The sequence below is a fragment of the Condylura cristata genome, unplaced genomic scaffold (genome assembly GCF_000260355.1).
Source record: "Condylura cristata isolate star-nosed mole 26May11 unplaced genomic scaffold, ConCri1.0 scaffold00031, whole genome shotgun sequence".
NCBI lineage: Eukaryota > Metazoa > Chordata > Mammalia > Eulipotyphla > Talpidae > Condylura > Condylura cristata.
The window spans coordinates 8,673,914-8,691,339 of NW_004567132.1; the positions used below are offsets into that span (position 1 = coordinate 8,673,914).

The following is a 17,426-nucleotide window of genomic DNA, read 5'->3' on the forward strand; positions in this document are numbered from 1 at the left end:
ATAAAAAGTGGGGGAAATCAGGATCTCCCTGGTGGCACAATGGATTAAAGCACCTCATTATGAAGCTCTCTGCAGCCACTGCAGTACTAGCAGGATTCCTTGCCAAGGAGCTGACCCACATGGCACAGCAGGCCTCTCCTGACTCGCCCTCTGCTCCCCTCAACAGTGTACCTCCACGATCTGCCTGTTTTGCTCCCCACTCTGTTTCTGGTGAATCCTCTCACCCATCACACCTCTGGCCTGTACCCCAGTTCTGTAAGCAAAATAAAAAAATATATTTAAAAAAAAAAAGTAGGGGAAAGAGGTAGCAGGAACTCAGTGAAATAGTTATCTGAGACACATCAATGGAATGTAACACTGGACCTTACGCACGTCCTGTGATCCTATAACCTTTTAAGATTTTTACATAAAGATTTCAGAAGATAATTACAGACATTTAAACATTAATTGGATTAAACGGTGATGTTAAGAAACAGTTTTTTTTTTGGATTTATAATGTTATTATGGTCATGCTTATTTTAAAAGTACCTTTTTTAGGGACACATACTGAAGAATTTACAAGCAAAATATGATATTAAAAAAATACAAAACAGAATGTAAAGTAGTTGGTATATAAATGTGAAGTATTTGGTCATGTAAACTGCTGAAGCTAGGAGACTGGTATGTAGTGACTTATTATTTTCTTTTCTTTCCATGATAAAACTTCAAAAACTAGTATCTTCCTATTTAAGAACATTTCCCCTGTAGTTAAGTCCTTTTCAATACTATTTTTGTCATTTTCCCCCACTAAGTGTCTTGATCACCTTTCCAAACTATTTTAGATTGTCTGTAGAAAATAGCTGTGATCTTATTTAGAAAATCTATAGTAAATATTTGTAATTTAATTGCTTATCTTTTTTTCTATACTTTTGTCTGTATAGCTACAGAGATGAAAGCAAAGGTCTTTTATTTTCAATTTAAAAAAAAATTCTGTGTATAGTTCTCTGAAAAAGGCATGTTAAAATTTTGTACTTAGTGAATTTTAAGGATTTTTGCTTAAAGGTTTATCTTTTTTACACATAATTTTGGCCAGAGCTGCGTCATCTGAAATTCTGAGTAGGGATGAAGAACCTGCTTCTAGAAGAATCAGTCAGATGTCTGGAGGCTCCTGACTGTGCACATAACATGTCAGTTCCTCACTGTTCAGACCTCTGCGCAAGGCGGCGTCAGCGTTGTCATGATGTGGCAGCTAGCTTACCACAGAGCACGTTATCGGAGAGAAAGGGGGCAAAATGCAGTCACAACACATTTTATTACCTATTTTCAGAAGGTACACATCATAACTGGAGTTACTAAATCCAGCGTACATTTGAAAAGAGTATTAAACAATCAGTGGACATATTTTAAAAAGTCTTCACTCTCTTTTTCCTCTTATTTTATCTTTGTATATTTTGCCTGACACTTGGTTTTGGCAATACTTATCCTTTTTTATTTGAACCTTTCTATGTTTCTGAAGTATTTATATGCAACATATATCTGGATAGTTTGAAAGTCCAGTCTTTGATTTTCAATAAATTAAATGAATTTAATTCACAGTTCCTGATGTTTAGACAATCTTGACAGCTTCTTGTATTTTCTATTTACCATACCTTTACTATTTCTGCTTCATCATTTTATTTGCTTTTTAATAATTTATTGTTTTCCTTATTGAGCTTTCCCCACTTATTGGTTCTAAAGTTATGATGTTTGTCTATTAGGGTTACCCTCAGCCATAGCCATGAGGGGTTTAAACAATATAATTTTTTTTTTTTAAATAGGATAAGTTGAACAGGACTGGAGGCTGGAAGTCTACAATCAAGCTGTCAACAAGCTTGGTTCCCTCAGACCTCTTCTCCTTGGTGTGTAAGTGGCTACCTTCTTCCTGTATCCTCACATGGTCTTTCCTCTGTGGCTGTATTGCTGGTGTTTTTTCTCTTTCTTACAAAAGCATCAGTCATATTGGATTAAGCTTTACATCAGTAGCCTTATTTCAACTTAATTACAACTTTGAAAGTCTGTCTCCAAATAGGGCTTCTACACCTGGATTGGGAGTTAGGAGGAAGCACAATTCAGTCCATGGTATCACCCATTCCTATTTTCCTCGTGAATATCCATAATATATCAGCTAATTTTTCTAATAATACCTGGGTTTTAATCAGTATGTATTTTGAGTTATTCAGCTATCCTACTCCACTCTGATGACTCACCCTTTCTTGTCCATGAACATTTATTTGCTTCTTAGTATCCCTGTCCTGAGGGCATTTTGGATACTTCTCCCAACATTGGTACACTTAGGATTCCGACTTTACTTTGTCATTCTGACTTTGTATGTTTTACAGCTTTTGGTGGATTTCTCACAGCTTATGGTCCATCATATATTCTTGTTTTGAATTCCAGTTATAAATTTTAAATACATAAACACTCTTGCCATAACTTCTAGAAATTTGGCAGAGGAGAGATAGGTTGACATTTACAATGCCATGTCTTAAAAAAGAAGAGATACATGTTACTGAGAAGAGGTACATTTTATTTAGAAGTTTCTTCAGAGTGGCTACTTAGGTTGGGAAAATTTTGAACTTGGAAGCCAAGATAGATTTGAGTCAACGGATGCCAGAGAAGTCTATATTCTTAATACTTATAATGTATGAAATAAATGGAAATGCTTGCATCCAAAGTTAGCAGGTATAAAACTCCTCTATATAAAAACAGTGCCAAGGAAGCAATTTTATGTCAACTTAATCACCAAGCAAGTGCTTAGGAGTGGCAGATGTAAGCCACACTACAGAATCATGCCCAGTAGAACCATGCCAAGGGAACGCACAGATGGCTGGAGAGAAGTAGCTTTAGGACTTTTTATAGCATTAACAAATGGAACATGGTTGACATTCCAACTGGCCTTGTGCCAGTGGTCAAGGTAATTAGGGGACATCAACATGAGAATATTCACAAGGCATACTCATCCTCATGCATCCAACATGGGACAAGAGAAGCTATTTGGGGTGGTAGATCAGTAGCTTTAATACCATATTAGTAATTAAGTTAGGAGGTTATCTAAATTTCCTAAAGCAGAGCAAAGTCCTAAAGACACAGAATTAAAAGGATTTCTATGACCAACAGAAATAGAAAGCTCCTACCTAGAGGAAACAAGGAAAATAAGGACTCTAAAGCTGTGACTGTATTGAAACTTTATTTTTTCCTTAAATATGTTTAAATAAGATGAGTTACAACCTTAGAAGCTGACAGTATAAAGATTTTTTCCCCCCAGAATCATTTGAGAGTAAGTTGCTGACACACTGAATATTTTAGTCTCCTTTGGAATAGTTCTCTATTCTTCCTTTTGCTTACATAGGGTTTATAGGGTTTATATTTTTGAAGAGTATGACTAGTTACGAGAATGTTCCTCAACTTGCATTCACCTGATAGTTCCTCGTAAATAGATTCAGATTATGTACTTTCTACAGAAACACCACAGAAAGATGTTGTGATCTTATTACATGGTAGCAAATTATTTTCCATTTTTAAAAATTTTATTTTTTACAACATTCTTCATTTTCATACAATGTATGCTTTATCTATTCATGTATTGGCCCCCAAAGAGCCCCCCACCAGTTCACCTGTGCACCATCACCATAGTCCCTTGTGCTCTTCTCACCCATTTTGAACCAGTTTCTTCCCTCCCACCCTGAAGAATATCTCTGGTTTATAGTTTATCTTCCATTTATTGATATCACTTTGATCACTCAGTTAACATGGTATCAGCCCACCTTTTCCACTGTACTTGTTTTGCTTTGGTAAATAAATCTCTTGTGGGGAAATATTTCAAGACTATATAAATATCATGTGTATCATGAAACTTTCTCACGGGCTACCATCCTTTAGTGACTTGTCTTACTTCTTACTGTTATTTGTTGAACTGTCATATTCTCCTTGTATCACTCCTTTTCCTTATAATACTTGGCTTTACTTAATTATGTACTTATTTTATACAATGGGTTAATCATCCCAAACATTTTGATATATAATTTATTAAGGCCCTCCCTGGTGGCGCAGTGGGTTAAAAGCACAGCACTAAGAAGCTAAAGCCACTTCCGCATGAGTTCAATGCACGCCTGCCTGGGGGGTGATCCACATGGCGCAGCAGACCTCTACTGACCTGCCCGCTGCTCCCCTCATTAGTGTAATTCATCGATCTGCCTGTTCCGCTCCCTACTCTGTCTCTGGTGAATCCTCTCACCGCTCATGCACCTCTGGCTGTACCCCAGTTCTGTAGGCATAAATAAATAAATCTTAAAAAAAAAAAAAAAGTTACTGCAGAGCTCTCCCTGGTGGCACAGCGGGTTAAAGCACCACATTATGAAGCTCTCCAATGCCACTGCAGCACGAGTTCGATGCCCAGCCAGGGAGCTGACCCACATGGCCAGCAGACCTCCCCTGACCCACCTGCTGCTCCCCTCAGCAGTATATTTCAGTAGATCTGCCTGTTCTCTTCCCCACTTTGTCTCTGGTGAATCCTCACCCACCACACCTCTGGCCTGTACCCCAGTTCTGTAAGCATAAATAATCTTTAAAAAAATTTTTTTAGCAAATATTTCCTAATTTCTCTTGTGATTTTTTTTTCTTTGACACAGACTTTTTAGAGTAGTGTTTACTATGCAAATAATTGGGGACTTTGTAGGTATCTGAATGTTACTAACTTGTAACTTAATTTCTTTAATGTCATTATTTGTGTTCTAAAATGTTTAATGTTTTATTATGTATAAAACAGGTTATATAGTCTGCTTAGTGAATATTTTACATGTACATTCTAACATTATTGAATATAGGTTCAAAAATATTAATTAGGTTTTGTTGATTGGTAATGACACATTTTTCTCTTCTGCTTTCATACACTGGGAGGGTTCAGTTGATGGGGTCCTGGGGAATGAATCTCCTTCCAATACAGAGAAGCTCATATTTTCTTCAGCTGGGACCAGGGAGTCCGAGGGGGTGGCTAAACATGTCAGATATATTTGTAGCTTCTTGGAGGACCACTGGATATTTATTGGATGTGACACGGTTGATCATGATGGTATACTCAGTGTGGGGACTGATGGGGAGCAAATTATAGCCTTGGCCAGATCTTAGTTTCAACATCAGCCAGGTTCATATATTTTATATGGAGTTTTTCATATATATATGTTTTTTATATACTCCATATGAATTACTACATTTGTCTGTTTCCTTTTTTTGGTTGTCAGCTTTTTCTTTATGTATTTTTGAAACTCAGCTATCTTGTACATAAACATTTAGAATTATTTTTATATTATTTTACAATACTGAGCAACACTAGTTTATAGCGCTATGTATTTTAGGATGCAGGTTCACACTTCCTCAAATACGTGTTAAAATACCACACCCACCACCAAATTACTAACAACTATCTCCTACAGTCCACTGAATGTCTGCCCTTTGCTCTCACCTCTCCTCTCACTTTGGTAACCTTAGTTCTGTTGTCAAAATCCAAGACCTTTTGTTTTGTCTGTTATTTGCCTTGTTTCTTTATATTTCAAATTGTTTGTTTTTTTTTCTTCTGACTTTTTTTTGTTTAGCATAAACCCATCAAGATCCATCTGTGTTGTCATAAAATGCAAAATTTTTTTTCTTTTTATACAGCTGAGTATTCCACTATATGCACATACTGCTTCTTAGTCCACTCATCTGTCCGAGCACACTTAGGTTGTTTCAATAATGACTGTTGTAAATAGTGCTACAATGAACACAGGAGTGCATGCGTCATTTCAAATTAGTGTTTTTGTTTTTGTTTTTGACATCCTTTGGATAAATATCTAAGATTGGAATTGCTGGGTCATATGTTAGTTTTTTTTTTTTAATATTTTGAGAAACTGCTGTATTGTTTTCCATAGGAGCTGGGCCAGTCTATAGCAGTGCATGGGTTTTTTGTTTTTGTTTTTTTTTTCTCCTACATCCTTGCCAATACTTGTTTCTGTCTTTTTTGATATAGGCCTTTCTCACGGTGTAAGGTGGTATTTCATTTTGATTTTTGATTTCATTTCTCTGACTTTAAGGAATGACGAGCATTTTTCATGTGCCTGTTGGCCACCCATCTATCTCTGAAGGGGAAGTGTATATTTTGCTTTTCTGACCTATTTAAAATTGTGTTATTTGCTTTTTGTTGTTGTTGAGTTGTATAGTTCATTATAAATCTTACATGTCAGCCCTTTGTCAGATGCATAATGAGCAAGAAATTTCTCCCTTTTAGTGTGGTGTCTTTTAAGTATAGTTGCTTTTACTAGGCAAAAATATTTTAATTTGATGTAGTTCTACTTGTTTATGTTACCCTTGCCATTGTAGTCAAGGTTGTAAAGACACCACTGAAGCCAATGTCATGGAGCATACTGCCTGTGTTTTCTTTTCTATAAATTCTTCATTTCAGGGCATATATCCAAATCTTTATTCCATTTTTAGTGAATAATTATGTATGGTAAAAGATAGTGGCCTAGTCTCATTATTTTGCATGTGGCTGCTCAGTTTTCTCAACAGTTGGTTGAAAAGATGTTCTTTTCTCCATTTGTCATAGACAAACTGTCATATAATTGTGAGTTTACTTATGGACTCTAAATTCTGTTTACATTAGTCTGTGTGTCTGTTTTCCTTTCAATAACATGTTGTTTTGATTACTGTAACTTTGTAGGATAGCTTGAAGTCTTTTTTGTATTTTGCTTTTTTTTTTTTTTTTTAAAGTAAGAACTGCTTTAGCTTTGGGGTCTTCTGCGTCTCCATATAAATTACAGTAATTTATGTTCTATTTCCTTGAGAGATGCTAATAAAACTTTGATAGGGACTACATTGAATCTATCTATATATCTACATAGAATCTATAGATTAACTCAGACTTTTTAAAGGAATTTCCTTGTGTTCCATATGGTATTATTTTTAGTTTTTAAGAAGTGATATCTTGGGAGTAGAAAATAGGGTTGAAGTAGGGTTATTCCTGTTTATTTTATAAACTTTTCAATTCAAATGAGGTTGATACTTTCCAGTATCAACTACTAATTTAAGTATTAAGAGTTGCTGTATGAAAAAGCACTGTATATACCCTTAGACAATTTCAACATGGAGCTTTGAATCTATTTAGTATATTCATGGCTTAAATGGAAGTTTCTTTTAGGTGTTAATGCTCTTAAGGCTCCTAATACTTGCATAAACAAAGTTACATATAAGGGTAAAGATACAGTATTCTAAATAATGACTACTGACTTTTGTAAATAAAAAGAAAAGCAAAACTTTCTAATCCTAGATTTTATCTGCTACACTTAAAAACCTTTGAGTTAGGGTTGGTAAAAATGCATTAAAAGGGCTCTCCCTGGTGGTGCAGTGGGTTAAAGCACTGCACAAAGAAGCTGAAGACTGTTCCGCATGAGTTCGATCCCCGCCTGCCCTGGAGGAGATCCACATGGCGTGGCAGATCTCTCCCGACCCGCCTGCTGCTCCCCTCAGCAGTGTACTTGTCGATCTGCCTGCTCTGCTCCCCACTCTGTCTCTGGTGAATCCTTTCACCCTTCACATCTCTGGCCTGTACCCCAGTTCTGTACCAATAAATAAATAAATCTTAAAAAAAAACAAATTAAAAGAAACAAATTAACATGGAGAATTTCTTTAAATTACAGACTGAGACAAAATACTAATATAGATAGGAAGCAAAAAACAGTTGAGATCATGACTTTGATGATTATGTATTATCAACTAATACTCAAAAGAGTAGAAATTACAGAACAACATAAAACATCAGAATGGAAAATTTGCCAGACACTAAACATTGAAATTCTTATCTCTTTTGTTTTTATCTGGGCTAGAAAAAAGGTAGGGACTATAGACCTAAAAAAAAAGGCGAGGGGAAAAAAGCAAAAACCTTGATTTGGTGAATAATGGAAGAGGTGAAAAGATAGAAATAAAGTGGAAAAGTCAATGGGGTCAGAAAAATCTTAAGTGTTGTGATTAAATTTCTGACACTGTGATGCTTGTATGCATAGGTTTTGATGAAAACAGTAACACCTTTTCCACAATATACTGAAATGCCTTCAATTAGACATAACAAAATACAAATGACAAATCACAGAAGGTTCATACTTGTGAAAGTAATTAAATATTTTTTCATCATCACTGAAAAGCACAATTTAAATGAATGATGCAGTTAGAATTTAAATAAATTCATTCTAAAGACAGATGACCTAATGTCACAATCCCACATTAACATTTAAAGCATCAAAGCTTAATTTAAATTACAAAATATCTTCATTGTGCATAAGATTCAAGAAAGAGCCTTCCAGATGTTGTTTTCAAGAATTTTTTGTTTTATTGTTTGGCAACAATGAAATCTCTGGGAAGTATAATATATAAGAAAGAAACCCCCAACTTTGTTCCTCTAATTTCACTGTGATCTGTGATGAAAAATCTTGTAAGAAACTGAAACAGAATACAAGTATCTGTATGAACCTAAGCACATTTTCTCTTCTCTAGCTTCTGTAGCTAATACAAAAGGATTCATGTGTATGTGATTTTACAATTCCATGGATCGACTTTGCACTGTGGTTACTTTAAAAGCAGAAGCAAGAACATTCATGATTTACTTTTTCTCACTAAAATAAAGGACTAAGTAAGCATATTCAAAACCTGTGGGAACTATTTTGCCCTATGTCCTGGATCCTGCAAATACCTTTAGAGAATGGATTAGAAAGATATTTAAGCTTATTAGCTAGAAAGATGTCATCCTCTTAAAGCAAGGTACAGGAAAAGAAAAGTTCAAGAATTATAAATTCTTAGAAAACATAAAAAATCCTTTGGACCTTGGCAATGAAAAATGTCAACAAGTCAAAAGAGACTATTGACCAGGTCTATGAAGGCAAAGCTCCAAGCCAAGCTGGAATAATGCTTCCCCACAGTGTATCGAAGGCACAAATGACACTAATCCTTTTTAATGGCCACAAAAGCTGACAACTTACTCAGCCTTAGAACTGAATGCACAAAATCATCTCTGAGAATGACTCACCATAAACAGGTCACGAGCACCAATGTCAACAGCTAACAGAAATGCCTTTTCAAATCTCTGATACCTGCAAGGAAGAAATGTTATGTTGTGAAAAAAAACTATAGAAAAGTAGAACACTGTTTAATCTATGTGTTATTGTTTTTGTTATGCTGGGGAAAATACTTTCAAACAGAAGGTATTAGTCTGCCAGGACCTTGCAGATGTGAAGTGTTATTGCGCTTAGGAGGTGCTGAGGTGAGCAGAGAGACTTTCATGGGTAAGTATAACACAGGGTAGGTAATACTGAAGTGGGGAAATGCTTCTCATAGATTTTCACTTTCTGTGTTTTGTAAAAGTTTGGTGATGTGGAGAATATAGGACAGTCATTTCTAAATTATGTAATTATACTTTTAGGTTTCTTAGGTAAAAGTTGAGAAATCAAATGTTGCATTATTACAAAATTCTTGTATCTATGCATTTTGGAAAAATAAATTTAGACTGCATTTAACATTATAAAATAACAATATAAATGGCTTTTTAGTACTTTTTAAAATATTACTTATTTTTCATAACCTTTTGAGAATTTTTTGGTGAAGGCTTAAATTTAAACTAAAATACATAAAAATGGCAGTTCGAGTTAATCACATTTATAAAAAGTGTAAGATCTTGAGAGAAAGTCATGACATGAACATAAAAACACTGCACAGGTTTTTGAAATGACAGGTCATCTTTATTTGGTCTGAGAGCTGAGATTTATACAGAGAAAACTAGAATCTTCTGACTCTAAAACAATCAGGCAAATCTGTTTCTTTTCTATTTTGTATTGGGAATATGGTAATGGAACATGAGATTTCAAATAAAACTTAGAAAATTCTAATAATACTATTAACAGATCACATACATACTGTTAAAATAGCTAAAATAATTAAAATTCAAACAAGACATTGTTATTGCAAAGTCTGAGAACTGAGATTTTCACAATGTCCAGGATATGTTTGATTGCTATTATCCCCGTCTCTCAATGATCCTTCTTACTAGTGTATCTACTCAATTATGGCAGATCACAAGGCAGTTGTATTTATTTGAAGTGTCTGGTTTCAGCTAGGTTATTGATTTATTACCTAGTTGGTGTAGGTGAGAGCTAGTGAGAAGAGGCCAGAGGATAAGCAAGTTGTCCTGCTTGCCCATACATGCATGGCCATTTTGCATTTGTCTCCATTCCACTGCAGTTTTTCAATAATAATCATTTATGTTCTAACACTCAAACATAAAGATAAGTCCTTATCTTATGTGCTGTTTTGGCCCATTTGACCCTTATTAAATCCTACTTTCTTTCCTTGCATTTGGGTTGTCATTCTTTTCTCTACTTCATAGACTTCATCTTACTTTTCTTTCTTAGTTCATTTTTCTCTGCCTATTCCATGAAGTTGATTTTTGTGGCTGCCACCCGGAAAACACCCCTTGATCACCTGGCTGTGCAGGCCAAAGGGTCGGGGGCTTACATTCCTAAGTTTCATGAGACTGTAAAAATTGGAGAGACAGTTCCTGGCAGATTCCCACCCTCAGGGCACTGCAGAGACAGCAGACTGAAACACACCCAAGTCTTTCCATGAAAGAGATCCCTTCACTTGTCCTGACGTTTTTAGTGTGAGGGGAAGGCTTCAGGTTTGGAACACAGCTAGTGGCCTAAAGAAATGCTTTCAGGGAAGAAAGGCTGGTGGGTGCCATATTTGTTGTCTCCCTCTGCATCACTATACGGAGTCACTCCTAAGACTGGACAGGTAGCAATTTTATCTAATACATAGGAACACAAACCATCTAGCAAAATGAGGAAATACATAGAAATATGGTTCAGATGAAACAGGCAGGGAGAAAAAAAACTTAGTGAAAGAGAAATGAATGATTTACTTGATAAAAAGTTCTAAGAAATGGCCTTAAAGATGCTCACTGATCTCAGGTGAAAAGTGGGTGAGCACATGTATTGAATGCTGGCTTTTATATTTACCTATGTAGTTATTTTTATGGGTATTTATTTCTTTGTATGCTTTGAGTTGCTCCCTAGTGTTTTTTCATTTCAACCTGAAGCACTTCCTTTACATTTCCTCTAAGGCAGGTCAGCAAGCAATGAACTGCCTCAGCTTTTATCTGAAAATATCCTAATCCTCATTCGTTTTTATTTTTATTTTTAAAAATTTATTTATTTATATATGTTTTACATCATTGTTAATGTTTGCACAATATATGCTTTCTCCTTTCGGGGGTAGTCCCTGTAAATTTCCCACAATTAATTAATCTGTGCACTATCACCTTGGTCCCTTGTACTCTTCCCTTCCCTGTTTCGATCCCTCTCCCTCCCTTGCAGAGTGTCTCTGATTTATAGTTGCCTGTAAATTTTAGGTTTCATTTATTGGCATTATAATTTTTGTAATCCCTTATTTGGTTCCCCTACACCATCCTATAAGTAAAACCATCGGACCTTTTTCTTTTTCCTCTGGCTAATTTCACTGAGTATAATCCCCTCTATACATGTTGCTTCAAACAGCATGGGTTTGTCGTTTTTGATTACTGAATACTATTCCATTGTATATATGTACTACAGGATCTTCTCGATCCTGTCATCTATTTTTGGGCATTTGGATTGTTTCCATTGCTTACCTATTGTAAATAGTGCTGCAATAAACCGACGGGTGCACGTATCCTTTTGAATTAATGTTTTTGTGTTCTCTGAGTAAATCCCTAGAAGTGGAACTGCTGGGTCATATGGAAGCTCCATTTTTAGTAATTTGAGGAACATCCACACAACTTTCCATAGTGGTTGGACCAGGAGAGTTCCTTTTTCTCCACATCCTCACCAACATTTGTGGTTCCTTGCTTTTTAAGTGTGTGCCATTCCTACTCGTTTCAATTAGCATTTCCCTCACTATGAGGGCTGTTGAACATGTTTTAATATACCTGTTGGCCATTTGCATTTCTTCTTTGGAGAAGTGTCTTTTGAGCTTTTCTGTCCTTTTTGACTAGATGGTTTACTTTGTTTTTGTTGAGTTGTATGAGTTCTTTGTAGATCTCTGTGATCAGTCCTTTATTAGTTGTATGGAGTACAAAATTTTTCTCCCAGTCAGTAGGGTGTCTCTTTGTTTTGGCTAATGTCTCTTTTGCTGTACAGAAGCTTTTTAGTTTGATGTAATCACAGCTGTTTATCTTTTCCTTCACTTTCTTTGCTTTGGGGGATTAGTCTTTAAAGATGTTACAGGGATGTATGTCATGTAGTGTTTTACCTATGTTTTCTTCTATATATTTTATGGCTTCAGGTGTTATGGTCAATTCTTTTACCATTTTGAGTTAGTTTTTGTGCATGGTGTGAGATAGTAGCTTGTTTCATTCTTTTACATTCATTCATTTTTTAAATGATAATTTTAAAGATATAGGTTTAAGGATTTTTTTCTTTTTATACATTAAATGACAACTTGTTACTTTTTGATTCCCATGGTTTTTGAAGAGCTCTTAATCTTACTAGAAATCAATAAAATATCTCCATTTACAATTGTCTCAAAAATAATCAGATACTTTGGAATTAACCTATCAATAATTAAGGGGGTGAAGGACTTATACAGCAACTATTAAGCAACTTTAATATTAGGCATTATTAAGAAATTTTATGAAATAAAGAGATGGAACGATATCCCATATTTGTGAGTGGGGAGAATCAATAGTATGAAAATGATTGTTCTTCCTAAAGCAAATAAATTTAATGCACTTCTCATCAAAACATCAACAATATTCTTCAAATAAATTTTTAAAAAATAATAAAATGTATATGGAACCACTGAAGACCTTGAATAGCAAAAGCAATCTTGAGGGAAAAATAAGGGATTTCAAACTTTACTATGAAGCCAGTATTAAAAACAATATGGTGATGGCACAAAAATAAATGAAAAGAATGGAACAGAATTAAAAGCCCAGAATTAAATCCATGTATGTATTATTAGTACTTAATTTATGATAAAGTTGCCATAACCTACAATGGGAACAGGAGAGCCCCTTTAATTAATGGTGCTGATCCTGATTTAAAAAAAAATGATAGTATCACACTTGTTGTAGACTACAAACTATACTATAAAGCCATATTCATTAAAACAGCCTGGTACTGAACAAAAACAGACACAGACCATTGGACTAAAACTGAGGGCCTTGAAATTAATCCATAATTATATGGACAGTGAATCTATGACAAAGGGCATCAAAACATACATTAAAATATGGATAGCTTCTTCAATAATTAGGGCTGGGAAAACTGGACAGCCATATGCAAAAGAATGAAGCTAGACCTCTATCTCACACCATATACAAAAATCAATTCAAATGGATAAAAGACTTGGTTATAAGACCTGAAACTATAAAATATAAAAGCATAGGCAAAATACTTCATGACAAGCTTCAATGATATCTTGAAGGATTCTTCCCAAAAGCAAGAAAAATAAGAGAACTGGGGCTATATTAAACTAAAAATCTCCTGCAATCATTACCACCTTACTTACAGCTGTAAGAATGACCTATATCAAAAAGACCAAAAACAAGAGCTAGCAAAGATAGAGAGAAAAGGAAGCCCTCCTATACTGCTGGTGGAACTGCAGACTGGAGGCTTCTCAAAAGAAATCTGCCATATGTATCTGCCATGTGATCGAGAAGTTCCACTCCCAGGAATCTACCGGAAAATTAAAACCACTGATTTGAAAGGGATATTGCACTCCCATGTTTACTGCAGCACTATTTACCACCCATTATATTATAGTAATTCTCACAATACAGTAGGTATCATGACTATCCTTAATTACAAATTTAAAATGTATCCACATTCAAAATTCCAAGCAGTTACCCTCTGCACTACATTGACCCTTCCTACCCCTGCCAAGCAAGCACTTCTTTATGAAAACTGATTACTGAACACATAAAAAGGCATTAGGAAAGGACATGCAAAGTAAGTTTGAAAGTGCAGATCATTTGAATTTGGAAGAAAGCTGCCATACTTTTTCATATTTGATAAGTATAAAAAACAGGTATCTGTGGATATCCTCTACTCACATGATAAAAATAAAACATATACAAAAACATTTTAATAGCCCACACAGTATAACAAGCCTATTATCACAAATCCATACTGTAACATTGCCCCTTAGCAGTTCTATGAAATTAAACCAATGCAGTATTTTATTCTTCTTTACCAAAAGAATCTAGTTTGGATCCTGCAATCTTAGTTTGTTCTCAGCTTTATCAATATGTAGTCTTAGGTTCATACTGCTCTCCATGAGGCTCCTTTTTCATTTTAATTTAAAATTTATTTCTTATGATGATCTTTACTTAAAGACTTATTCCATTAGCTAGTAACTTTTTTTTGAGCATTAAAATACTAGCAAACTAAAATAGAGGGAGTACTACAATTCTAGTACTAGACAAATATAGGAAAGTATGTGGTCTGTTTCTCTTTCTCTAGGGAGAACTTAGCAACTGATTAAATAAAATAATGGGGGCCCTCCCTGGTGGCACAGCAGGTTAAAGCACAGCACTGAGAAGCTTAAGCCACTTCCGCATGAGTTCAATCCCCACCTGCCCCGGAGGAGATCCACATGGTGAGGCAGACCTCTCCTGACCCGCCCACTGCTCCCCTCAGCAGTGTACTTTGTCCATCTGCCTGTTCTGCTCCCCATTCTGTCTCTGGTGAATCCTCTCACCCTCCGCATCTCTGGCCTGTACCCCAGTTCTGTATGAATAAATAAAATAAATCTTAAAAAAATAAAATAAAATAATGGTTCCAACTTAAGCTAACTCATTCCATGTCTTCTAAATATAATTTTTTAAATAATGCCATATATAGCCTATTGTCAAAAGAATTAATGTATACTTATTATACTTGAAACAAAAGTAAAATATCCAAAAACAGGCAAACCACATTAGAGACAGAAAATGTTCAATTCCAGATATAATCACAAGAAAAGCTACAGTATAATAATGATGATGATAATAGTGACCTCATCAGAATATAGCCAAAGAATAATTAGAATACTGCATCTGCAGAAAACCAGTAAACAAAAAATATGCCTGTAGATAGTGTGGGTATTAGTAGAATGAGCACTTAACAGCCAGCAAGCAGCTTATAAAATACAACCAAATGACTGGGTAAGTCAGACCAGAGACATCGTTGGGCCACCAAAATATGCCCCCAATATGTGTGCTTGATTCATGCTAATCTCTCTGGATCTGAGGGCAGGAGGTGAATTCATCAATCTTTTCTAGAAACAGAAAACAAAATAGTGGAAAAAAGCAAAGAATTAAAGTTCAGATAGATGTGCCTTCATTGTCAATACTTTGGGGCATATGTTCATTCAGAGAATACTGCCTCCTTTGGGGTGAAGAGCCTTTTTGGAAATGCTAAAGTCATTTATATAAAAAGGCATCACTCCTAACTAATGAGATATGTTAACATTTCTGTTTCTGAAAAGACTTTTCCAAAGGCTTCACTACTGGATAGACATCAACGTACCACTTTATAAATAGTTGACTTTATAAATAGTTCTGAGGAACAAAACATGAGCTTTATCTGCAATTTGCAATTGCTTGAAAGAGTTTAAAAGAGCTAGAAGTTACATTATTAGTAAAATTTAAAGTCTGCATTCAATTCACTAATACTTTTGGCATATGGAGTGAAAATTCCATTACTTTCTTTTATAAAGATATCTATATAAAATATACAAAAAGTAAATATTCAGCTAAAATAATTATTCAGCTATAATTATTATAGGCCCTGTTACAGACCCATTCACCTTAAAACATGGGGTATTACTGACTGATAACCTTGGAAAGTGCATGTACCTGTTCCTATCATTTCTTTCTTAATGCATCCCATATTACCCTAAAATCTCACACTAATCACTCCTTGCTTTAGTTTATAATTTGAACCACTGACATGTATCTGTCTACTGTCTATCTTTCTGTACCTATTTCTCCATTTTTTAAACTTTATGAAATATTCTGAATGTACTTCTCCAGCCTCCAAAGTATTTTCCCAGAGTAATTCTGACTTAATTACCTAATATTTCACAGAATTCCAAGGTTAAAGGATACTATCTATTTGAAGCAAAGAGAAGAGGTACAGTGAAACCAGCTTCCTGCTACTCAGAGAAGGATGACAAATCATTCTACGGTAATTTGAAATAACAACAGAGTAGTGACTATCTGAGAAGTTGACAGCACATTCATATTTTTAGCTTCAATGAAAAGTAGGAGCTAACAGCACAATTAAACCTTAAACGGATTTCATAAATCTGTAACTTTACATGTTCTTAACTTTCATAATTAAAAGGACATTATATACATGTACAGTAATGATGTAAAAGCCCTAAATAATACTCAATATATTCGTTGAAAGGAAAACAAGAAATTGAGAATATCAAGAGAGGATTTTTCCCTTAGTGAATGGACTATTAGAAAAACAGTTATGATTTTAATGAAAGTCCGTTTCTTAAATAATCATTCTGATACTAATTAATTCAAGATATTATTCACCTGAGCAAGTGGTGGAAGAATCTTCTTGCATATTTGCTGATTTGGTCTCTATATTCCAATATAGTTGTATCCAGTAGTGGTCTTGTTGGAGCATAGAAGGTTCCAAGGCTTGCCTCAAGCTGTGCTGTGGATTTCAAACATAGCAGCACTAAAACAAGTGAAACTCCTTCAATTACAACAGAATACTCATGTTTGCAGTCAGTCAGGTTTTGCAGACTTGGATGAAATGTGAGCTTGTTGCAGGAAAGATGAAATTAAAATATGACAGCTGGTACAAAAACAAACCTGTGTATAAACTTTCACTTGAGGCAAAGCTGACAATGACTCTGAGCAACAAAAAGCTGTCAAAACTGAAGAAATCCATAATGAACCAACCTCTCACCACAAATGGGTAATTAAAACAGTGACTCATCAAAGTAACACAGTTTGAACTAGTATTTCCAGTAAAATCAACTCACAGCGTACTCAACATTTAACTCTCTTCAGCTGAGGGCAGAAGAGGTTCCTACACTGGGAACTGAAATCAATATTACAAATATTTAAAAAGAGTAATTTATAAATATTATGGGGTAAAAATATCTATTAAAACTTTTCAAAACCAGTGAAAGTCCTCAACTGTCTCTAAATCCTTTCCTAAACAACACCATTCTTAATTTTGTCCAAGAGTGAAAGTTAACACCCCGTGGGAGGGAAAACATGCTAATCTGAGCTGGGTCAACTGACACCTTCCAAGCAAAGGACGGGAGAGTGGGTTTTGATAAACCAGAAGGCTAGAGATTGAGAGAAAAAGGGTTTATTTGCCTACTTCACAGTGTTACCAAGACAT

General features: G+C 35.1%; 1 protein-coding gene across 2 annotated transcripts in view; it reads right to left on the reverse strand.

Moving 5' to 3' along the window:
* WDPCP (WD repeat containing planar cell polarity effector) overlaps nt 1-17,426 on the reverse strand; it is a 198,667-nt gene that overhangs the window by 33,039 nt on the left and 148,202 nt on the right. For both annotated transcript variants that reach the window (XM_012731442.1, XM_012731441.1), the window contains exons 12-13: nt 16,601-16,724; nt 9,065-9,128 (exon numbers count right to left, since the gene is read on the reverse strand). In XM_012731442.1, the coding sequence (XP_012586896.1) occupies nt 9,065-9,128; nt 16,601-16,724 (188 nt within the window). The remainder of the gene's footprint in view (nt 1-9,064; nt 9,129-16,600; nt 16,725-17,426) is intronic.